At 41.7% G+C, this 24,548-nt stretch overlaps 1 protein-coding gene and 1 long non-coding RNA gene across 3 annotated transcripts in view; both read right to left on the reverse strand.

Annotated features, from left to right (window-relative positions):
• Positions 1–8,385, reverse strand: LOC117478738. The gene is made up of 5 exons (XR_004555497.1): positions 4,441–8,385; positions 3,562–3,812; positions 3,172–3,327; positions 2,556–2,805; positions 1–2,107 (listed from the first exon to the last, which is right to left on the reverse strand). It is a non-coding gene; the product is annotated as an uncharacterized LOC117478738 (long non-coding RNA).
• A 2,361-nt stretch (positions 8,386–10,746) lies between these two features.
• Positions 10,747–24,548, reverse strand: part of LOC117478511 (nesprin-2-like) — a 44,837-nt gene continuing 31,035 nt past the window's right edge. For both annotated transcript variants that reach the window (XM_034125518.1, XM_034125517.1), the window contains 24 exons: positions 24,239–24,406; positions 23,940–24,041; positions 23,629–23,829; positions 22,967–23,174; positions 22,671–22,783; positions 22,387–22,589; positions 22,135–22,242; positions 21,619–21,892; positions 20,646–20,975; positions 20,184–20,513; positions 19,480–19,779; positions 19,034–19,261; positions 18,490–18,606; positions 17,244–17,570; positions 16,436–16,780; positions 16,080–16,258; positions 15,317–15,533; positions 14,978–15,076; positions 14,562–14,726; positions 13,902–14,250; positions 13,333–13,469; positions 12,214–12,344; positions 11,654–11,827; positions 10,747–11,524 (listed from right to left, as the gene is read on the reverse strand). In XM_034125518.1, the coding sequence (XP_033981409.1) occupies positions 14,227–14,250; positions 14,562–14,726; positions 14,978–15,076; positions 15,317–15,533; positions 16,080–16,258; positions 16,436–16,780; positions 17,244–17,570; positions 18,490–18,606; positions 19,034–19,261; positions 19,480–19,779; positions 20,184–20,513; positions 20,646–20,975; positions 21,619–21,892; positions 22,135–22,242; positions 22,387–22,589; positions 22,671–22,783; positions 22,967–23,174; positions 23,629–23,829; positions 23,940–24,041; positions 24,239–24,406 (4,038 nt within the window). In that variant the 3' untranslated portion in view covers positions 10,747–11,524; positions 11,654–11,827; positions 12,214–12,344; positions 13,333–13,469; positions 13,902–14,226. The remainder of the gene's footprint in view (positions 11,525–11,653; positions 11,828–12,213; positions 12,345–13,332; positions 13,470–13,901; positions 14,251–14,561; positions 14,727–14,977; positions 15,077–15,316; positions 15,534–16,079; positions 16,259–16,435; positions 16,781–17,243; positions 17,571–18,489; positions 18,607–19,033; positions 19,262–19,479; positions 19,780–20,183; positions 20,514–20,645; positions 20,976–21,618; positions 21,893–22,134; positions 22,243–22,386; positions 22,590–22,670; positions 22,784–22,966; positions 23,175–23,628; positions 23,830–23,939; positions 24,042–24,238; positions 24,407–24,548) is intronic.

Below are 24,548 nucleotides of genomic sequence, written 5' to 3' on the forward strand. Positions count from 1 at the left end.
ATTTGATGGTCGCATTCGCTGAAGACCGATTTCTTCAAGTCCATCACATCTTGGAAATCCGCTCCCTTTCTGTTTCCTTTCTTCTGCTCGAGAAGCTCCATGCTCTCATTCTTGACTGTACAGTATTTTGAAAGACATGACTCTTTGGTATTCGTTGTTAATTACTGTTTCATTTGGCTTCCAATGAGGGGATTGTCTGGAGCTCCTGCTGGGTCTTCAAGAGGAAGGCCCTGAGTGGCCACCTTCTCTGAGTCCAGGTCCAGCTCCTTCAGCAGGTTCAACTCGATAATGCTGAGGTTGTTGGTAAGAGCGTCAATTCCAAGGTGTCAAGGCTCTCCTCGTTTTTCTTCAGTCTATGCCGCTCTGTGCTCAGCTTGTGGAGGGGTAGAATGTCAGCGGAGATCATCTCGAGTTTGGATCCCAGCCTCCTCAGACATGTACCTGATTAGAGGAAGCTGGATGAGGAGGGCCTGACAGACTTTGTACTTGTCCTCCAGCGCCGTGCCTGGTCGTCTTTGGTGGTGACTGACTTGCTCCTGAACGCTCTCCCTGAGGTCCTCCACACACTGCCTCTGGTTCAGGTACGTTTCGTGACCTTTGGCTATCATTTCCAGGGTGACCATTTTGCGGAGGAGTTCCGAAATGACCGAGTACAGTTCCTTTGACTTTTCCAGGGGAATCAAGGGTTGCAGAAGGTCAGCCTGGGACTTGTGCTCCAAAATCATGTGTTTGAAACGCTCAAAAGAGCTTGCAGGGACTCGCTTTGTGATGGGGGAAACCGGTGTCTACTCAGATTCTACTAAACATCTGCCTCAGGCTTGTTTCAATTTTGACAACGTTTTCCTTGCTGGAATCTAAATTCTGGGTGAGATCGTCAAGCTCCTTTTTTGGTGGCTTTCTCATAGCTGCTGATGGCTCTGATGTCCTCCTGGAGGTTAGTAAGCTTGTCATAAAGCTGAACAGTTCCTCGCTGATGCTGAGTTCAGGGCAATGTCTTTGCTCTTCATTAAAAGAGCTTCGCAGACAGCGGCTTGCTTCTCAGCCTCAGCCAGAGTCTCTTGGATCTGACGGACTCTGCGCTCAGTGTCAGCATGGGGCCCTTGAGCTCGCTGTCCGGACTCCTGGAGGCTTCTTTATGGAGATGAGCCAAAAACCCAGGACTCTAGATCAGCAATCTGCTCCGAAAGCTTCTCTCTGGTCTGCAGTCCCCGACTCTATCTCTCTCACACCGCCTTGGCTAGCTTCTCAGTAGTCGACTCTGATAGTTTGTGAAGGGAATCCAGAGATGAGCGCACCATCGGCACCTCCTCAGCCTGGTCCAGCTGTGGAAGGAGCTCCTCCACCTCCTCCACCAGCAGCTCCAGTTGGCCCCTGTTTGGTTATGACCTCGGACTGCATCTTCTTGTGATCTCTGAGCTGACGGTGCACATTCTCAGGGAGGAGAGCCACCCTCTTCCCTCCTGCCTTCAATGTCACTCTCTGTCTGCTTCGCCCAGGAAAGGCCATCCCTCATCACCATGAGCATTTTCTCCATGATGGGGTTGCTGCTGTTCTGGAGTTTTGAGATGAAATGAGTTTCCTCTGTTTGGCGAATTTGGTCCTTTGACTCTCTGAAGGCCCCTGCTTTATTTCTGTTGTTTCCTTCTCACATCGGTGTGCTGGGGAGTAGCACATCTGACAGCTGCTGCAGATGAAGGTGTGTTTGCTGAGCAGCTTTAACCTCTGCATTTGCCACCATCAGCTGCTTCGCCTTCTTGCAGTTCCACTGAGTAACCGTAGGAGACTTGGCTTCAAGGTCTTTGTCAATTCTCTCCAAATGTTTCTTAAGGACCTGATAGCGCAGACAGAAGGCTGCTGGTGTCTTGAAAAACGGACCTTTGTGTGATACAGGTTTCTCTCCAACAGCTCTTTCCAGGCCCCTCCACCTTCTCTTGCAGGCTCTTCATCGCACGGTCCTGTGCGGTTGCTCGCTCAGACCAGCTGAGGTGGGAGGACAACTTGGTATAGGTCAAAAAGCAACTCCCCAAGTACTGTTCTGTTCTCCTCCATGCTTCTCTGTAAGGAGAGTAGTCGCTCCGTTTCCTTTGGGATGCTCTCCTCTGGGGACCTGGAATAACAAAAGGAGTCCTTGGAATCATGGGCCTGGGCATTTACAACCTTACACACGGTTACAAATATAAGCTTGATAGGATGATTTGAGATTTAAGATACAAATTTAAATAACATGAATGTTAATTAAGAAAAAGCTTTAAAAAAACATCCAGTTTGCCCCTTTGGCTTTGTGCCACCCTGTTTTAAAATGTAATATTGTCTTATCTTGTTTTGTCAATTGGTTTTAGAATGGTTTGGTTTGTTTACTTCTAAAGTGGATGTAAGGATCCTAAAAAAATACTACATAAAACACTGGAACACTAATTTAATGACAGTTGTATCTAATGTGTACGTTTTAAACGATATATTCTCGAGCAATACAAATCTGTTTGCAAAAATAATTTCAGGTTTCTGCTAAATGATAACAATAAAGAAATGAATGGAAACCATAGCTGAAACTCCACATCCTGACAGCTTCCAGTTTCTGCTTGTCCAGTCTCTCCAGGGTGGTCTTGGCTGCTTCACACTGTGCGCAGTAATCTCTGACCAGCTGCAGTTGGGGCCTCTTTACTCTGGATGACGGCCAGCTGCAATCCTGAAACTGCGGTACTCCACTGGTCCTCCACACCACTCCAGAGCTTCTTTATTCTCAGCTTCAGATTCTCTCAACTGAGAGAGCAAGGACACTTGTGCCTGGCAGTGTCCTCTGCACTCCTGTACTCAAACAGGCAAAAGTAACCACAATTATTCAAAGCCTGTCATTTTAACGTACATTTTATGTTTATTGTACATCTGATTTCTACTAAACACAAGTATAATGCTATGAATAAGTTATTTCAAAAGTTACACATTTTAAGGTGCAATGCACAATCATGTTGAGAAATGTGCACTTGTTTTAGTATCCCACCTTTAGAACAGGCTGGGACAGATAAGCATTGGAGATGCCAAATTCAGAAGGTACTATAGTTAGTATTATTATTACAGAACATGCCGTTCAACTCCACAAGTTTAAAAAAAATGCCTCCATAAATCATTTTTATATCTCTAATGAGTCATGGACCGTGTCATTTTGATTCACACCTGAGCTTCCTCCAGCTGTTTGGCCATGGCTGCTGAGCTGAGTTCAGCTGGGTAATTCTTGCAGCTAAGGACTCTAGACACCAGCCTGCTCAGACGGTTCTCCAGATCACTGGTGGATGAAATCAGAGCCTCTGGAGCCCCTTCCAGTGGTTTACCCTTAGGAAATAGAAACACATCAGAGCTTGCAGTCTTTAAAATCCAAGTGAGGCCCAAGGAGATAAAAAAAAGTAACACACCATGAGCTAGATTCAAATAGCAATGCTGACAGTATATGTTCAACATCATTATTATTATCAACAAAATATACTGTGCACTTGAATCTCATATGTGTGGGTGCAACAATTTCTACACTTGGTTAAACCTAGTGGTAATTTAAAGTAATACTGATACCTCTGATAGTGGACTCGTAGGTCCTGTCCCTGAGAGTAACTGTACTTCCGTGAAGACTTTCCTCATGGTGGAAATAACTTGTTCTGGTTCCTCCAGAACAAGTTTCTCAGGCTTCCTAACAGTCGTTGCAAGCTTGAGCTTTGTTTACCTGAGAGGGGGAGCCTTCCACCAGAGTTACCATCCCTCCAGATAATGCCTGATGTATGAACTGCCTGCAGTGATGCAGTTTGTATCTTGTCAGCCGTGTTCACCTGATCCAATTGTGGATAGAAAACACAGAATTAATGCGAGATTTTAACAATTAATTGGCATTCCATTTTAGTCAAGCACGTTGTGAAATAATTCTAATCCTTTTGAATGATCGTTTTTCTCTGGCAGTAAACCTTACATGCTTTGACTCGCAAGACATGCATGGCTAATATTACAACCCAGAGGCAATGAAACCATTGGTAGCACAGGTGTACATTTCTCAAGCATATATTGGCTTTGCATGTAATGCTTATCAAATGTAGCTGTGTACAGTAGGCACTTGTACAGGCCTAATGTAAAGTAAATTAAACACATGTAAAGTTATTTCAGAAGCCCTAAAGGTACATTGATCAGTCATTGATGCTTCTTTGAACATTTTTAGCATAATAAAGGGTTTAGAATACCAGAGCAACACAAAAATACTTTCTCTCCACACTCTCTCTCTCTTCTACTCAACTTGTCAATTCATATGTAATATTATCTGCTATGTAGTTACTGGGCTATTTGTATTGTGAAGTGATCCTTGGGACAGTTGTTCATTGAGAGTTAACTACAAAGTTGTTAAAAACTAAATTGACAGAGACCTAATGCTACAGTATTGTCTACAGATGAGTACCTCTAATGTCTTACCTGTGTTGCATCCATTGTTCCTCACGTCAGCAGTGGTGGGAGTTTTGGCCATCGGGAGTGGAACATTTGTTTTCCTAGAGTGACCATTTTTTCCCTTTCCTCTTCCTGAGTTGTCCTCTTCTTCCCCTCCTTCTTTTCTTCCTCTAATGTCCTTTGCATACGTTGCTTGTCTCTCCGTTAGTGCGCTAGGGACTAACTTGGTTCAGACAGGGAATCTGTAAAGCTTTCTGGCACTTCTATACGGGTTCATCTTTAGAGTCTTAACAGACTTTTCCTCCAGGGCTCTGGGGGCATCCTGCACTTTGTTGATACTTCAGCATGCACTTCTTGCACTTCACAATCTTTTCCCCCCCTTTGGGTGTTTCCCTTGGTCTTCACCTCGATCATGGTCATCTTGACTGAAGCCCTTTTCTGGCCCAACATCAGCTGAAGTCTGGTCTTTGTTTTCTGGCACTTTCTCTTGCTTGGATGAGCTTATTTCTGCAAGTGTTTTTTCTGCTTTACTTGGCTTCACTGCCGCAGAAAGCAACTGATGTGAGTTGAGTGGAGTCCCTCTGGGCAACATTCTTTTGACTTTCAGTGGGGATTTGTGGAACTTGTTTCTTTTGTCTTAATGGCAGCCTTCTCTGGCTTGACATCTGGTGTACAAACTATAGGATGCTCTCTTGGACCCCAGGTTCCTGTGCATACTTCTAACCTGTCATCTTGACTGCAGTCTTTTCTGGCTGAACAACATCTGAAAGAAAGGTTCTTTGTTTTCTGGCAATTTTGTGCCCAGATGAACCAGTTGTTTGATCTTAACAATCCTTGATGACTTTTCTATCGTAACAGGCATGATTTTATGCTCCTGTTTAGTGGCCTGTGTACTCGGTTGTTGTTCTTTTTGGACACCATGTTCCTTGACCAATCCTTTGCCCACTTCTACTTTGGTCATCTGGACTGCAGTCTTTTCTGGCTGAGCATCAGCTGAAGACAGGTTTTTATTTCTGCAACTTCTTGGTTCTGGATACTTGTTTGTTCTTTATCAATCATCGTTACAGAGGGGATAACATGCCCCTTTATAGAGATCTGTGTACCTGGTTTTAAAATATGCACTTCAGTGCCTTTTTGGATGTTCTCAATTTTGACAGACCTTTGATCTATGCTCTGGGGCAAATCATGTACGTCTTTTATCAACACTTTAGCATGTATCTTTGGCTCTTTTTCTCCTGTGACTGACGTGTTTTCATCTTTCCCGAGAGTGGATGGTATATCTACTTGAAGGATGCACACTTGAGGTTCTAATTGGATTTGCTGCATCCTAGCAGGCTTTCCTTCCAGGATCTTGGGTACATCTTTGATACTCTGTGTTGACACTTTAGGATGCCCTTCTTGGACTCCATATACTTTGTTTTCTGTCGCTCTATCTTGGGCAGTTTTCAAGTCTCCTTTCTTAGTATCAGTTTGGCTTGGTTTACCTATGTCTTGTTCATATAAGCTTATTTCGATAAAGTCTGTCTCTGTCTCATGTGGTTGCAATGATTTAGATCTAGAAGTCTTGAGTTGGGCAGATTCTCTTTTAGGCACATTGTCTTGACATTCAGGACTGCCCTCCTGCACCCTTATCTTAGTAAACTTCCCCTGCAGATTCCTCTGGCTTAACACCTGCAGTGGTAAACATCTTTCTTTTCCAGCAGCCTTTCGCTCTGGATACACGTTTGAACAATATCTATCCTCGGCTCTTTCGCTCTTGTGACTGATGTGTATTCATAATTCTGCAGACTGGTCGGCATATCCAGTTGTAGGAATGCACACTTCAGGCCCCCTGGTGATCTTCTCAAATAGTAACAGATTTTTTCATCAAAGCTCTTATGTACATGTTCAATGCCATGTGGGGAAGGTGTAGATGCTCTTTTACGGACTGTTCCTTGACCTGTTGGGTTTTTCCAACATGGTTTGTTTAGTCCCAGTTTGGCTTGTTTTCACAATATCTTTCTCAGATATGCTTATCTCTACACAATTCTGTGTCCTTGCCTGATCTTGAGGCAATGCTTCAGAAGGAGAGTGTTGGGCATTGTCCCTTTGAGTCACATCGCCATAATTTCATAAAGTGATTTCTTGCACTTTTTTTAGTATTTTAGTAATATTAAATGCAGTCATCTCTGTCTTAACAACAGCAGCAGCTTTGTTTTCTGGGTCCATTTCCCTCTGGATACTTCCTTGTACTGGTGTAATTTTTGCACTTGTGACAGATGGGTTTTCATTCACCTCTGGACTTGTCTGAATATCTCGTTTTACAATGCGCACTTCAGGCTCAATGTGGATTGTCTTAGGTGTATCATCAATGTCATGTGTTGACATTTTACCTAGTTCTTTCTGGAAGTCATAAACCTTACCTTGTTCTCGTCTATCCTGAACGAGACTAAGAGTTCCACTTGGTTCTATTATGTTTTGCTTAATTGAGCTTATTCTAGAACATTCTGCCTCAGCCTTATAAGGCTGAACCCAGCCAAAAACAGCAGAGGTAGGTTGGGTGCGGCTCACTCTGAGCCGCAGTCTTTGACTGATCTTGCTTTATTTCGTATGTCTGGGTAAATCCAACCTCCGGCAGATCAAGGACCAGATATCTCTTCTGAGTCTCACTTGTGTTTTCACATAACTTGTCTATGTAGTCTGCCACATGTGGTGTATCAGTAGGCTTGGTGGAGAGAGATGGTTTTGTTTGAGGTAATGTACTTGTACTTGTTGGCGAAAGTGTACTTTTCTCAACAACAGCCATTTCAGTTGGTGCTGTAACTACTTGTTTAGTTGAAGATGACTCTGACTGTCAGATTCCCTCCTTGGTCTTGTCAGCTCCGTGGTAATAAGCCTCTGAAGAAAGTTTAAGATCCTGTGACTTTCTTTTGGTTGGGGATAGTTTACTTTTCTCAACAACAGTCGTTTCAGTTGGTTTTGTGCAACTTCTGGAGTTTGAAGAGGGCTGCTGTCTGTCAGCTCTTCCTTGGTCTTTGTCGAATCAGTAGAAGCAGTTTCTGGGGAAAGTTTGAGACCCTTTGACTTTCTTTGGTTGGTGAAAGTTTAACCTTCCTCCGAAACAGACCCTTTTCAGTCGTTGCTGTGACAACGTCTGGAGTCGAAGATGGCTTCTGATTGTCAAATGTATCCTTAGTGTTTGTCAGCTCTGTGGTAGTAAGTTCTGAAGAAAGTTTTGGATCCCTTGACCTAATTTTGTTAGTGAAAGACTACCTTTATCCACAACAGTAGTTTTTGATTGTTCCTTCGACAACATCTAGAGTTGATGACTTTTGACTGTCAAGTTCTTTCTTACTTTGTTCAGGCTCAGCAGCAGGTGACATAACATGGGTAACAACGGTTTCGGAAGCTGTGGGAAAGTCCCCACTCTTTGATTTAGTTGTGGTTGGTACAAGCTTTGTTTCTTCAATAGCAACACTTTTGTTTTTGTCATTGGAACCTAAAGTAGATCTTAGACCTTCTGATTCTATTGTTGTCTGAGGTGTGTCAGTCTCTAAAGGTTCATGAGGAGGTTTTGTACTCTTTGACATTCCCTTGGGTAGTAGAAATGTACTTTCTGGAACTTTGGATGCCTCCAAACCCCTTGATTTCCTCCTTGGTGGTATGACTTTAGTTTCTTCCTCAACAACAGTTTCAGTTTGCTCTTCAGAGCTTAATGTAGACTTCTGACTTTCGGGATCTTGCTTACTCTCCGCCACCTCCTTGGTTACATGTTCAGGGGAACACTTTGGACCCTTATATCTTCTTTTGGTTGGAAAAAGCTTCTTTTCTTTCACAACAGTAGCTTCTGTTGTTTCTTTGGCCACATGTGGAGAGTTCAGGCTGTCGGGTTCTTTCTTATCATCTTTAGATTTCCCATCAGCAGTTTTACTTGGGACATCAACTTGCTGCAAAGTTGTCGTAAGTTCAGCACTTTTTGTCAAAGCAGACCTCTGACTTCATGTTCTTCCATTATATGTATTACCTGCTTGTCAGACTTTTTCAGAGGTAGAGTTGTTGACTTTGACTTTGGGTGGTGAAACCTCACTTTTTTCCGAAACAGCATTACAGCTGCAGTGGAACTGACTCTGAACTGAAAAGCTTCCCAGTCTCTGAAACAGTGGAAACGTCAAGACTCTTTGACTTTCTCATGGTTCGTACAAACTCAGCTTCTACCACCACAGCAGCAGAATCAGTTTGCTCCTTGGATCTCTGTAAAGACATTTGACTGTCAGGCATTTCCATGGTCTGTGTTTTCTCACTGTAAGAAAATGCTGGTGAAAGTGTTTGACTCTTTGACTTTCTTTTGTTTGGCGAAAGCTTATTTTCTACCAAAACAGCAGTTTCTCTAGGCTGTTCACCTTGAGCAGTCTTTCCATTCTGAGGGATTTTCTTAGTTTCGACAAGCTTTGCAGTCGTAGAAACGTTTGAGCTCTTTGACTCTTGGCATTTTTGTACAGACTTAGGTTGCGCATTATCTGTTTCTGTGATTGGCGTTGAAGAGAGGACAGATTTTAGATTCTCTGTGTCGCCTTTGATCTGTGCAGGTTTTGAAACATTATCCTTAGAAGACATGTCTGCAGTCTTTGACTCTTTACTGGTAGGTCCAAGCCTGGCTAGCTTATCAACCATGGTCTTAGCTTGCTTTGTGACAGCCGTTGCTGAGCTAATAGTGGCATCAGTTGCTACTGTGACAGACGGGAATGGCTCTGATACATCTAGAATAATGGTTGGTTTACGCTTTGTTTCTTCAGAAGAAGCACTTCCTGTCACATTTCCGGGTGATCCTTGAGTAATAACAGTTTTCACCATTTCAGGCTCCACCTTAGGCTGGGCAGGTTCAGTATCAGTGGCCAAAGTATTGGATTTTCCTCCTGGATGGTACAGTGTAGTTTTCCTCACTAACACTAGCTGCAGACTGCCCAATGACCTTTTTGATTGGTACAGGTTGCTCCAAAGTAGGTTTAGTTTGCTTAGCTACAAAAGGCTCCGCAGTGGGATCTAGGCTTTTACCTTCTACCTTCTTCAACAGTGTCTGTTGAGGAAGTGTTGTAAGGTTGCGCTGTAAAAGGTTCTGATTGATATGTTGAACTCTGAGATTTAGTTTTTGTTGGTTCTATTCTGCTGTGTTCCACACCAATGGATTTTATGTCCATTTTGTCATTGGAACCTAAAGTAGATCTTAGACCTTCTGATTCTATTGTTGTCTGAGGTGGTGTCAGTCTCTAAAGGTTCGTGAGGAGGTTTTGTACTCTTTGACATTCCCTTGGTAGTAGAAATGTACTTTCTGGAACTTTGGATGCCTCCAAACCCCTTGATTTCCTCCTTGGTGGTATGACTTTAGTTTCTTCCTCAACAACAGTTTCAGTTTGCTTTTCAGAGCTTAATGTAGACTTCTGACTTTCGGTATCTTGCTTACTCTCCGCAACTTCCTTGGTTACATGTTCAGGGGAACACTTTGGACCCTTATATCTTCTTTTGGTTGGAAAAAGCTTCTTTCTTTCACAACAGTAGCTTCTGTTGTTTCTTTGGCCACATGTGGAGAGTTCAGGCTGTCGGGTTCTTTCTTATTATCTTTAGATTTCCCATCAGCAGTTTTATTTGGGACATCAACTTGCTGCAAAGTTGTCGTAAGTTCAGCACTTTTTGTCAAAGCAGACCTCTGACTTTCATGTTCTTCCATTATATGTATTACCTGCTTGTCAGACTTTTTCAGAGGTAGAGTTGTTGACTTTGGCTTTGGTGGTGAAACCTCACTTTTTTCCGAAACAGCAATTACAGCTGGCAGTGGAACTGACTCTGAACTGAAAAGCTTCCCAGTCTCTGAAACAGTGGAAACATCAAGACTCTTTGACTTTCTCATGGTTCGTACAAACTCAGCTTCTACCACCACAGCAGCAGAATCAGTTTGCTCCTTGGATCTCTGTAAAGACATTTGACTGTCAGGCATTTCCATGGTCTGTGTTTTCTCACTGTAAGAAAATGCTGGTGAAAGTTTTTGACTCTTTGACTTTCTTTTGTTTGGCGAAAGCTTATTTTCTACCAAAACAGCAGTTTCTCTAGGCTGTTCACCTTGAGCAGTCTTTCCATTCTGAGGTTCTTTCTTAGTTTCGACAAGCTTTGCAGTCGTAGAAACGTTTGAGCTCTTTGACCTTGGCATTTTTGTAGAGACTTAGGTTGCGCAATATCTGTTTTCTGTGATTGGCGTTGAAGAGAGGACAGATTTTAGATTCTCTGTGTCGCCTTTGATCTGTGCAGGTTTTGAAACATTATCCTTAGAATAGACATGTCTGCAGTCTTTTGACTCTTTATCTGGTAGGTCCAAGTCTGGCTAGCTTATCAACCATGGTCTTAGCTTGCTTTGTGACAGCCGTTGCCTGAGGCTAATAGTGGCATCAGTTGCTACTGTGACAGACGGGAATGGCTCTGAATACATCTAGAATAGATGCTTCAGAAGAAGCACTTCCTGTCAAAATTTCCAGGTGATCCTTGAGTAATAACAGTTTTCACCATTTCAGGCTCCACCTTAGGCTGGGCAGGTTCAGTATCAGTGGCCAAAGTCTTGGATTTTCTCCTGGATGGTACAGGTGTAGTTTTCTCACTAACACTAGCTGCAGACTGCCCAATGACCTTTTTGATTGGTACAGGTTGCTCCAAAGTAGGTTTAGTTTGCTTAGCTACAAAAGGCTCAGCAGTGGGATCTAGGCTTTACCTTCTACCTTCTTCAACAGTGTCTGTTGAGAGTGTTGTAAGGTTGCGCTGTAAAAGGTTCTGATTGATATGTTGAACTCGGAGATTTAGTTTTTGTTGGTTCTATTCTGCTGTGTTCCACACCAATGGATTTGATGTCTTCCTTGACTGCTGTCAAAGTAGGCTTCAATGTTTTAGGATCAGTTTCCAGCTCAGCAGAAACCAATAATTCATACTCAATAGATTGTTCTGTTATGGGAATGTTTCTTTGCAGTTCGACTTGTTGTTTCTTCTCAGGTGAGCGCTTGCTTTTTCGTGGTGGTGCCACTACCGGTGTCTTTGTCTCCTCTACATTACCTTGAAGGACATCAGGCAGCTTTTGTTTACACTTTCCATCAAGTTCCTTGAGTAAAAAAAGGGTACACATTTCATTAATTATTACTAAGTTACATAACCTTTTTTAATAATAAAAAATTGCAGTAGTTAATTAACTATGAATTATATATAATTCTGTTAAACATGCATAAAATACCTTTAAGCTCAGGCGAAGAGAAACCTTATGTGTGCTTGCTTCGGTGAGTCTTTCTGAACAATCCCTCTCCAGTTTCATAGCCAAGTCGGGCTTCAAACAGTCTCTTAGAAACTGATCGTGAGAAAGCGCATCCCTTAGGCTGGACTGCAACTTTTCACCTTCCTCTAATTTTGCCTAACACCAGGAGGAAAAACATATTAAAGTGCTTATAGTGATGCAAAATCAGTGTGTGTATGAAATGTTGATCATGGATTGCCAAATGAGCATAGATTAGCCACTGACAACCGTTAAATAACATGTTATTTAGTTGTACCTTATTCAAATATATATTTTTCTCTCTCAATTATTGTATATTTTCCCAACAAAAATCAACCAAAGTTTAACTGATTTGGTCAAGGGTTAAGAATGAATGAATTATTTATGTTAATGTATATTTACTAGCAATAAGACCCAGAGTGAACACTAACAGCAAAAGACTAGATGTAAAAATCAGCCCTCAAGTTTACTCAACTGTATAAATGTTTACTAAAATAACGCAATAAGCATGAAAAGACAGAAACCTGGACAGAAGAAATGGACTGTGAAGGATTGCTCTGGTTCCAGTCTTGCAAAGCATGGAGACAGTCCATCAGACAGCGTGCTTGTGTTTGTAGAGCAGGTTCCTTGACGCTCACTCATCCTGGACTTTAGACTGTAGACATAGTTAAATCACATTTATTGTTTAAACAACATTTGGCATTGCATATGCATGTATTATACTGAATTAGCTCAACATTTCCCCAGCAAAAAAATTGTGTGCATAAGAAACAACTGTAAGAACAAATTACCAACACATTTATGGAACAACAATACACAGAAATGTTCATGTGTAAATGTGAGTTCAAGGTTCAAGGTTTCAAGGTTCAAGGTTCTTTATTGTCAATCTGACATAGCTACAGAGTAATTCTGCAGTTTGAAAATCTTATGTCACAGGCTTCTCCAACAATGCAACATAATAACATAACATAATAACAATAAGAGCAAGAGCAATACAAAAATAATAATAGTTATAAAAATGAAATAAAGTTTATGATGTGGAATAGTGCGTATGAGTCTATATACAAGTTATTGGAATGATTATATATATATATTAGGTATTAGATACATACTACTGAGTAGCAGTTTGCAATGTTTGAAGTTGTTTCAACAGTTCAATTTTTTAACAGTCTCACTGCCCGCGGGAAGAAACTGTCTCCGAATCTTCTGCCGAGTTTAAGGCATTAGATAACATGCAATCAGTTTATAATAACTCTGTGTTTCCATGCCATTGACTAAGGGCAGAGTGATCCACTAAGGCATGTTTCTGGTAAGAATAATTGAAAACTAAATTGAAATAGAAAATGCCAGCTGAGAATGTGTGGAATCCGTTCAAGAAGGCTAAATCAAGTTAAAAAAGCTCCAGTGATGAAGTGTCCAGTTACTGCATGTCATGCAACTTCATCAGCTTTTTGTCACTACATATTTCTTGTTTAAACGTTGAGAGAAATACAAATGTACATTTTAAAGAAATATTTGCAAAAAAAAACTGCTGCTTGTCTTAATGTTAGTAACAATCAATCCCCAATATATAATGAGGCTGTTTTCATCTATATGTGACATCTCAAAAACAACATAAGGGCATCTGTTTTGAAAGGTGGTACCTGTCATGTTGCTGGCATAAGGACTTCACCGAAGTCATCACTTCTGATGGCAGCTCGTCAGTGGCAGACATAACCTCTATTTCCTGGTGAAGGTCATGAACTTTCACACCCAAATCTTTTAGGGATTTCTCACATTTCTAACAGAAGAAGGAAGACATCATCACATAAGTAATATTCACATTCCTGTAATAGCGTAACATAGAAATACAGCAATATTAGCATCCCTGCATGTGGAACATAGCAGCAGTTTTGATAATAAAACAGGTAGATACATTGAGATTTGTTTAAGGATAAATAAGGTAATAATAACCTAGAGGCTGTTGGACAAATGTTTTTTATCTCTTAATAAATGTATATGTTCCTATAACATCAATTTACATGAAAATAGTTAAGAATAACAACAGAAAAATGGCCTGAAAGCAATGAATGATATTCTTCATTTGTCACATTTACTAGCAAGGTTCACTTACTGTACAACATCATTTTCTACAGATTTATTCCCTGGAACTCACCCTTCTAAATAATAATAAAATGGTGGGGTGGTTACATCAAGTTTAAAGCAGTAATACCTGGAGGCTGTTCCAGTGCTGTTGGAGCTGATCGATGTTGTTCTGCGGTTCGCTGTAGCTGAGCGCCTGGTCCAGAGAGCGGAGCTCCCACTGCAGCGCTGCAGCTTTATCCTTCAGCCCCTGGGCCTTCTTGGCCACTTGACTGTCCTGCTCCTCCAGCCGAACCTCACAGGCCGCCAGGCGCTCCCTAACCTCCCGCTCCGAGGTGGCACAGAGGTCATGGAGATGGCTGACCTCCAGGGTAAGGGCATCCCGACCTCCAGGGGAGCAGAGGCTCAGCAAACTGTCTCTGGCAGAGTCCAGGTCCTTCATCTCCCTCTGCTCTCTATCCACTGTCTGGAGTAAAAGCCTGGCATCAGGAGGGAGAGAAAGATTATTAGAATGCAATTGACATTCTTGGAAAGAGCCCCTAATATTTGGATACAAATAAATGTTCCAAGATGAAACATGCCAGTCATTGCGGAAACATTTAACACACATTCCTAGTTCAAACATGAGTTATCATCAAAACATGTCTTAACCAGTAATTACAAAAAGCTTGGAAATGTTTTTGTTGTTACTGGTTAAGATTTTTTCAGTTTTCAATATTTTCAGTGACAGATTGCTGCAACTGGCTTCTCTCAAATATCTAACTAATAATGATGTGTAAATGTGTCTGACCTTTAGAGTGTTGACAGTGTTGTGTAGACCCTTTCTGTCAGCAGGAGGAGCTCCCAGGCCTTTAACGTGCTCCCTCAGCCAATCCTGAGCTGCTACATGCTGCTCCACCAGCTGGGTGCACTGCCTCTCCGTCACGATGCCCTGCTCCAGGTTTGCTACCGCTTCCTGAAAACAACAGTAGTTACATTTTTTCAGACAAAGAAACGTGGCTATTTTTACCAAGTTATTTGTTCAGCCTGTTAAATACATTTAGAGAAGCATTTTTCTTCTTCATTGAATGCATTGCAATCTTCTGGTTAATTTTGTATTCATCATAGTCAAGTTAAGTGATATATAGACAGTTTACATTTGACACTTGATCTCAATATATAGCAAATATAATCTCATTATAATCTTGACAAAAATGTAGAACTCACAGTGAGCTCTTTCAGCAGAGGAGGAATGGACTTCTCCTTGTCTGCCACTGATTGGTCTGACCAGCCAATGTCCTGTGTGATCTCAAACAGCGCTGCAGCCTTCAGGGGTCAAATGCAGTGAAGATGATTAAAACCTTTTGTTACATCTCATTTTATTAACAACTCAACCTCCCATGTGTCTCACATATTTGTAATCAAATTCATTTAGCTTTAATAAAGTTAAACAAAAGTTTTGCAGAAATAAAACCATTTAGCAAACCTATGAGTTTATTTAAGAACTGATACAACATTAATAATGTTATATATAAATGTAGTTGAACTGGCTTCCTGTGCTCGTACCTGTGTGCGGAGGTTAGAGAGGACGGGGGCCAGAGCTGTGCTCTGCTCCAGCAGGGTGCGGGCCTGTTCCACCGCCTGCCTCCGCTCTCCCAGGCCGGGCCAGGGGAAGACCCTCGGAAGGCCGGAGGTCTGCTTCTGATACTCAGACAGACGGGCCTCAGCCTGGCCTCGCTGGTACTGACAGGACCCCAGGCGCTCCACAACACCCTTCAGCTGCCTGATGGGTGATAGCAGATTAAAGAAATGTAAAATCAAACTTTAAAAAGTTGATAACCCTTTACTGTGAATCTCCTTGTTGTTGGGGCTATGAGTTGCAATGAACATTCTCCTGGATCCTTTATTTTATATAGGTTCACATTTTCATTTCGTAAATTGGATTGTTTATGTTGTAATTTTATTACGTTTTAGATCTATTCATTATGTTTTGATGAACTGTATACAACTGACTAAAAAGCCCCCTGAGACAAATGTACAGTTTGGGATATTGGCCTACTTAAATAAAATTAGATTAGTTTGAATTTGATGAAAAAGGATTCAACAGTTCAATACATAGATTTGATCAAATGTTTTCAAATCCCAGCCTTGTCATTGAAAGGAATTGAGTGTGTTGCTTAAGAACACTTTTAAGATGCCTGACGCCAAAAAGAACTGAACTTTGATAAGAAGCTTCTGTCAGCTGATATGTAACTGAGCCGGTGACATGTATTTCAAATAAAAAAACAAGTAAAGATTTTCCCTGGAGGCTGTAAACATCTTCCTGTACCTCTGTGTGTCCTCAGCAGCCTGCAGGACCGTCCTCCACTGCTGCTCAGTGTCTTGGACCATCTTCTGGACCTCCAGTTTCTTGTCTCCCTGCAGATCTTCCTGCTCACACAGACTCTCTGCTCGCCTCTTCAGCTCCATCACCTGAGCTTCTCCCTTCGACTTGGAGCTCAAAATAGCCTAAAGACACAATCATAAACAATTTGTAATAGTTATATTTAACTGCTCTAAGTCTTTAATAAAATGATAAGTTATTTGACACACTTCCCTGCAGATGAAAATAATGACTTCACAGAATAAAACAAACCTCAATATTAAAAAACTCTATTAAGCTCTATATGATATGTTGCACTGTACCTGTGCTGTGTTCAGTCTGTCCTCTATCTCAGCCCGGCTGCCCTGAGTGCCGCTGCCCTTGGAGTCGGCCTGCTGCTGCAGCTTTTTCACCCAGGCTTTGGTGCTCCCTGCTTTGCTGCGGAAAGCCTCCAGCTCCCTGGAGAGCGAGTAATGGACCTCAGCTTTCTTCAGAGTGTTCTCGGCGGTCTCCAGGACGGTCTTCCACTGCTCCTCCGAATCCTTCACTGTCTGCTGAGCCTCTTGTCTTAACGTCTCCTTCAGATCCTCCTGGTCTGACAGACTCTGGCTCCTTTTCCTCAGTTTATTCAGCTTGGAGTCTCCCTCAGGCTTACAGCTCAGGATAGTCTGAGGATAAAACATGTTTACCTTAATTATCTCTAAATGTCATCGAAAGGTTTTTTTTATACAAAAGAGATATTGTTAATACATTTACAAATCAATCTTGGTACTTTAGTTTTAGATTGAAATGATGTACTGTCAAGACCAAAACTAATTTTATTAAACACATTTTTTTTAAATATCCAGTGATGGAAAACTGAGATCCAATTTACCATCAAATATTTTGGAAAGACTTGACATTTTTAATAAAGGGATGAATTCCTACAGACATCATGACTAGCAGTAACGAAGAAATGTATTTAGTACATTAAAGGAAAACACATAAACATGTGAAGAAATGAAAACTGAAAAATGCTTAACAACAATTAGCCAATATAATTTAACAAAAACGAAAAACTCCATGCTACAATTAACACAACTTTACGTTAGCAAAGATTTGTTTTGCCAATTCTCTATGCTTCAAACTGACCTGTGCAGTGGTAATTGTTATTTCTGGATCTGTCTGAACATCCAGAGAGACGAGGCTCTTCTGCTTTTCTTCCAGCCAGGCTTTGGTGTCTTCTTTCAGAGCTTCATATTCCTTCAGCTCTCCCTCCAGAGCACACTGCTTCTCAGCCTGATCCTGGGCCTGTTTAGCGCTCTGCAGGACTCTCGCCAACTGCTCCTCAGCACCTCTTACTTTCTGCTGAACCTCTTGTTTTCTGGGTTCCTCGAGGTCCTGCCCACACAGAATCTGGCTTTGTCTCTTCAGCTCCTGGAGCATCGAGTCTCCTTTGGTCTTAGAGCTGATAATGGCCTGGGGATAGAAAACAGAAGTCATAATTATCATCTTTTGGTAAAGACTGCTATTGTGTATGTGAAGCCATAAAGATAATCTTTGATATAGACAGTATTTTAAGACTAAAACCTAAATTGAATGTGACCTCTAAAAAACTAATGAGGCTTTAACACTAGAACCGCCAGAGGTCGCTGTATACCTAAAACCGCCAACGGGTCAAATTTACCCGCTATTGATTTTCAAGGTACAATGTTATTTTATTTATCATGTAGAACAGTGAGTTTTGATCGCACAGGGATGAAACTTATACCAATAGAATCTGTGGACTCTCAGCTTTTCATATGATATAGTTTGTGCAGATAGCATGAAGTATAAAATATCGCTACCAGTGCTGATTTAAACACTTGGTGTTAGACTTGTGTTTTGTTTAGGTACAAATCTCTCTATCTATCTATAACTATCTATCTGTCTATCTCTCTATCTCTCTCTCTATTTATCTATCTGTCTATCAATCTATCTATCTCTCTCTCAATCTATAAGGAACCGCAGTAGACAAAAGGCGTTGCTATAGCAACACGTCATGTTAACGCTGCATTTTCTATGAGGTAAATATTACCCGCTGGCGGATATGGGTATAAGTGGCATTTATTTTGGCGATTTTTTCAATCTGACTTCACATTGACAATTGTTAACAACAGAGAGTGCTACATAACACACTTTCAGGAAAAGTCAAAGACTGGGAGACTTCAATATTTTATTGAAAAAAAGTTACATACAATCAAATAACAGCTGCGGGTAAAATGGACCCGTTGGCGGTTCTAGTGTTAAAGAGGTCTTATTGGCAGTTGAATTTGTGTTTCTTATATAATTAAGACATTTTTGTGGAGAGGACAATGAAGATGTGACCTTCTCCCTGTAAGGTGACCCATCAGCTCACCTGAGCAGATTGCAGTCGGTCCTTGGGTTTGGTTTGGCTCTTCAGTGAGTCCAGTTGTTGTTGGAAGTCTGTGAGCCAGCGGACAGTGTCATGCTGCTGGGTTTCAAATTCTTTCAACTGAAGAGGAGAAAAGACACACATAATGAGGTGGTTTAAAATGGGTTTATAAAAACAACAACTTTATGTCAGTCATTTTCTCCGAGCAGATTATGTATCACCTACCACGGCGTATGCAAAGCCTCACTATACGCATTTATTTTACTGCCTTACCGTTTTTGTTCTGACACTCCTGGCAGAAGTGTACAAAATATTTATTTATTAAACATGAAAAAATGCTTTTCTTTGAGAATTGTAATCTATTTTATGGACTCAAAAAATAAAGAATTTCAAGTTACACAGGAATAAGCTGAATAATTTTTAACAAATCAGTGGATGATTTTCTTAACCAGGACTTTATATGGTGACTTTCATGATAAAACAAGATGTTACGCTGTCATAGTACTCTGTGTATGTCTTTCTGGATAACTGTGTGCAGTTCTCGTACCTCCAGCGTTCTCTTCTCAGTCTTCTGTGAGATCTCGGCTCCTGCAGCAGCCTCCACCTGTTTGGCAGCCTGCAGGACGGTCTTCCACTGCTCCTCTGTGTCTCTGATCGTCTTCTGAACGTGGACTTTCCTGCCCTGGTCTGCGTCCGGATGGTCACACAGACCCTGGGCCCGCCTCCTCAGGTTGTTTACCGTACAATCGCCTTCAGGTTTGGAGCTCAAGATGTCCTACAAACAAAACAAACGTTTATTAAATGTAATAGTTGAATCAGTTAAACTGTACTTACATTTAAAAGAGGGAATGAAGGAAGGACAAGGTTTGGCTTTAGTACTTGAAAACACCATCTAGCCCCTGAGCCACAGATGGCCCCTTAATCCGTGAAAATCTATATCTTGTGAAGATAATTCCTTAATATTCATATACAGTAAATTAAGATGAAACTGACCTGCGCTGTGTGACATCTCTCATCGGGTGGAGTGTGAGCTCCCACAGACTGGAGCTTCTGCTGCCTGTCTCTGATCCAGGACTGAGTGTTTTTACTCTGAGTATCAAAATCGTCCGTCAGACTGCGGAGCTCTGCCTGCCTGGCGGCCTGCAGAACGTTCCTCCACTGCTGCTCTGAGTCTTTTACCAACTGCTGAACCTCTGCCTTCCTGCTCTCCTCCAGATGCTCACACAGAGCTTCAGCTTGTGTCTTCAGGGCGAGCAGCTTGGACTCTCCCTCAGGTTTGGAGTTTATAACAGCCTGAAGGAGAGGACAAAGGTATGGTGGGAATAAATCAGAAGTTGCCCTAAACTTCACTACAGGTTCAAACTCATCACTTGTCAACACCACTGGATATTTGTCAGTCTAACATGAGGCAGGAGAAAAGAAAATTGGGCAATTAGTGTTATTTGTGGCTAATTAAAATGTTTAAGAAAAGTCACAGAAAATATTGTGCATACAAAATAATGATAATGCAATGACAGACCTTCACCTGGATTTAGCCATGAACATACATCAATTGTATCATTTTATCCTATCTGATACTTCAAAAAAGTCCAAACAGTTTATGTAAAAATGCAATACTAATACTTAATTGTATTTGTTCACACAATATACATTTTGCAACCTGATATTTGTGGGTTAAGCCTGACTTGTAAACTCACCTGTGCGACCTGTAGCCGCTCTTCAAGCGGCATTTGACCACCGAGGGACAGCAGCTTCTGCTTCTGCTCTTTGATCCAGGACTGGATACTTTCATTTCGGGTTTTGAAAACATCGAAGTCCTTTCCAGTGGCAGCTTCAGTCTCTGCCTTCTTGAGACCCTCCTCTGCAGCCTGTAAAACTTTCCTCCACTGCTCCTCCGTTTGTCTGACTGCGTCCTGAACCTCTCGTCGTCTGCTCTCGTCCAAGCTCTGGTTCTCACACAGACTCTGGCATTGTCGCTTCAGATCCTGGAGCTTTGCATCTCCATCCGGTTTGGAGCTCAGAGTAGCCTGAAGAGAATAAAAACAACCCTTAGGAGATAGTTTTGCATCTATCCTTGCAACACAAACATTTACAAGATGTTCTATAAATGAAAACCCACCCCAATCTTACAAACTGACCCTGAACCCTTTTGAACTTACTTTTGCAATCTGGAGTTTTTCTTCAACTTGCATGCAACCACCAAGCGACTGCAGGTTCTGCTGCTGGTCTCTGATCCAGGACTGAACGTTTTCATTCTGGGTTTTGACAGCGTCCAAGTCCTTCTCTAGCAGAGCCTGTTTTTCAGCCTGGTTGAGATTCTTCTCAGCGGTCTGCAGAGCCGCCCTCCACTGCTCCTCTGTTTCTTTTACTGTCTGCTGGACTTCCTGTTTCCTGCCTTTATCCAGGTCCTCCTGCCCACACAGAGTTTCACTTTGTCTTCTCAGGTTGTTCAGTTCAGAGTCTCCCTCAGGCTTGGAGGTCAGGATGGCCTGAGGACAAAATGGGAATATTATACAACTTTTTGAAAAGCAAAATACATTTTATTGACTTGAGCATCCTCATCGAATGAATCCTAATGACGTTTTAATCTAGTCACCGACAGGTTCACATCATGATTTTTAAAAATAACGACCTAAATTCCTTCAGCATCATTTTACTTTGAGATGAATGCTTACATAATTAAGTTTAAATTATATATTATATGTTTCACCGCAATTACAGAGAAGCAGTGGTAAGCTACCCCTCCAACAAAGCTCATTACACATATTTTAAATAGAAAGACACAAATAAAAGCAGAATGAGAAAAAAAAGTTCTGAACTTATGATTATAAATTAAATAATAAAGTACAGTTATATAAATGTGTGGTAACGATGTTGCAAATGAATAAACTAAACTTAAACTGGAATGTAATATAATTATTTCCCCTTGTTTCTACTTTAAAAACGACCCTTCTCAATGTCACATGCACTGTCCTGACTCATGCACATGTGCTTGTAAAACAGTTTGCTTGTAAATGCATAATGTAATGTAGTATTTTTCTTTTTGACAAAATTGGAAAAGTAGAAGAAATAAGAATTTCCGATTTGAAGTGTAAAAGCGAGAAAAGGTTCATCAGGCTGGGTTTCACCGACCTGTGCTTTGCGCTTCAGGTCCTCTGTCTGTGAGCCAGGAGAGGTGAGGGGTTTCATGAGATCAGTGATCCAGCTCCTGGTGCTCTTCGCCTGGCTCTTAAACTCTTCCAGTTTCCCCTGCATGGCGCCCTGAGCTTCTGCCTGTTTTTGCAGCCTGGCTACCAGGTTTCTGTAGCGCTGTATCAGGTTATCACTGTCCTTCAGGAGGCTCTCAGCTCGGACGCCTTGTTTGCGTATGGATGCTAAAAGCTCAGCGAGGGTCTCAGCTCTACCACTGTCACATGGAAAAAAGTGGAAGCAAGGTTTTAACAGATGAAATATAAAAAGACAGCAGAAAGTGAGACAGAAGATAAACAAGACAGGTGGTTAGGATTTCTTCCAAAGTATTTGACTTCATATTTCAATTTCCAGTTACCTAATGAACATTTGCTGTGGTCTTTACTGTAAGATATCTGAATAAAATCAGTTCAGTTCAGAGTTCTTCTTTCTAAATTGGTGATTGAAATTGAAATTCACCTCTCATCTTGAAGGTCTTTAAGAAAAAGCTTGATTTTTTCCGACTCCACCGCATGTTTTTCTTTGTACTGCAGCCACTCACGGAAGCTGTCGTGTTGCTTCTGCAGACTAGAGGAAAAGAAGACAAAAAAAGGTTTTAAAAACATGTTTTCTTATTGGTGACATTTGTGTGCAGATGTGAGAGTCCTGATCAGAAAGGCAGAAGCAGAAATATCCGTGACTTGTTCTTCAGGGAACCAAAGAAGCATTTACCTGTTCAGGTCTCTGAGGAGCGGCTCCATTTGTTCCTGCCGGTTCTGGCAGTGCGTTCTGAACGTAGCGACCTCCTTCTGCTGCTCTTTCAGCCAATCAGTGAACTCAGAGAGCTGCTGGGGAGGAAGCTGCTGGCTGCCTCTCTCACGCTGGTCCTTCAGCTGCTCCAGACGTCTCTCTGCATCCTTGGACTTCAAGAAACTCTGATGGACATAAGAGAAACTGTGAGGAGCCATCATCTAACAGGAAATAGTTTTAAGATACACATATATTTATCCACTTACAGCAAGTCTTTGCAGGAACGTTTCCACGTCTGCTCTGCTCTCGGGGTGCTCGAAGCATTCATTGACGGACAGCTGCAAGTTCTGGAACCACTCCTCAAACAACTGCTTTTCAACTGGAGGAAAATGAACAACATGATTTAAAAATAGAATATTTGAAAGGTAAGATCAGTATCGCAAACATTTCCCAAATTGGGATCAATAAAGTGTCTGTCTGTCTGTCTGTCTGTCTGTCTGTCTGTCTGTCTGTCTGTCTGTCTGTCTGTCTGTCTGTCTGTCTCCGCAAACTCAGTCCTTACCTGTGATGACCTTGAGAAGGCCTTTGTCTCTTTCCTCTCTCTTCAGGTGGATCATGTCCCTGGTGCGGGAGATGGCCTCCTTCAGTCGGGTGCAGTCCACAGACAGCGCCTCCAGCACCTGAGGGCTGGCCACACTGGAAACCAGAGCCACCTCCGTCAGAACCACCTCCGCCTGCTCCTCCTGAGACTCCAGGTCATCACACAGATGCTGGTGAGGACAGAAGAGAAAACTGTTTTAAAAAATGCTGGCTATTCTAATAACATTAAAATATAAGAAAAGGGCCAGTGACAAAATTCCAATTTCCTTTATTTCTTCTTTCGGAAACACCCATCAATAGTATTATTTTGCTGATTCAGAAATTATTCTGCGTACATTTTGTCAACTGTTTTGAGTGCAAATGGCCTATAACAGTGATGCAATTTGACCTATTTTATCATGTATTTTATCATTTATTGTTATCTCATTATTATCCTTAAAAATAAGCAAAAAAACAGGTCGAAGGATTTACTAACAAAACTGTTAAATCAAATTAAATTCTGAAAGCTTAAAATCACAGTTTTATACTCTAGTGTATATCACATTTAAAGGGCAAATGCAATACTAAGCTCTATAAAATAAAACATTAAACCAGAGTGAGTTACAACAGATAGCAGCTGCGTACCTGTATCTGCTCTTCGGCCTTTGGTTGTGACGCGTCCACACTACTGAGAGAACACTGGATGCCCTCCACAGCTGACTGGCACTCCTCCACCTTCTCAGAGAGGTGTTTCTTCACAGCTACCAGTTCCTCAAAGACGTCGGTGCAGTCGGCAAACAGCTCATTCACCTGCTCCATCCTCTTCCTCAGCTGGGTTTCCATCACCTGAATCATTGTAAAAAGGGTTCAGACATTGTAAAAACAATGAATCTAGGGTCCATAACCATTGAATGTGGATTTAAATAAAAATAAGATTAATGAACTTTTCGACTCACCTGCAGCTCCAGTGGCGCTTCCTTACCCTGCAGCATCACCTGGATCTCTACAGACTTCTTGTGGAAGTGCTCAATGTTCTCCTCATTAGCATGGATTTCATCCTGAAACCCACCAAAAAACTTAAATAAATAAAAATCACATCTTGGGAGACATTTTAAGAACAGAGATGACTTTACACAATCTTGTTTATTACACGTGTCACACTGGTTAAAATGTTCCGACTAAATCATTAACAAAATAAAACTGTTCCTCAGGGTAGCAATAAAGCTCTTGTATTTTTCTGTTATGGGAATCTTACCTTCATGGCAAGCACTTGTTGCTCGCTTTGGAAGGGATGGCTTTCTGCAAATAGGGCCAGTTTGGCCCCAGCCCAGCTGTCCACCTCTCCCCCCAGCATCAGCTGCTTCTCCCATAGCTCCTGCCCCACCTGCAGGTTATCCATGTAGGCATCTGTCTTCTCCGTCATCTGCAAGGGCACCACAAATATAACATTTTACGTTAAGCTGGAACAGAAGTGTTCCAAATAAGAGTTATAAAATGGAATTTAGTCCTTGTTTAACTTGCTAAGCGATATTATATGTATGTTGTTATGTTAAATGGAGCCTTAA

This window comes from Trematomus bernacchii, unplaced genomic scaffold (assembly GCF_902827165.1).
Source record: "Trematomus bernacchii unplaced genomic scaffold, fTreBer1.1, whole genome shotgun sequence".
NCBI lineage: Eukaryota > Metazoa > Chordata > Actinopteri > Perciformes > Nototheniidae > Trematomus > Trematomus bernacchii.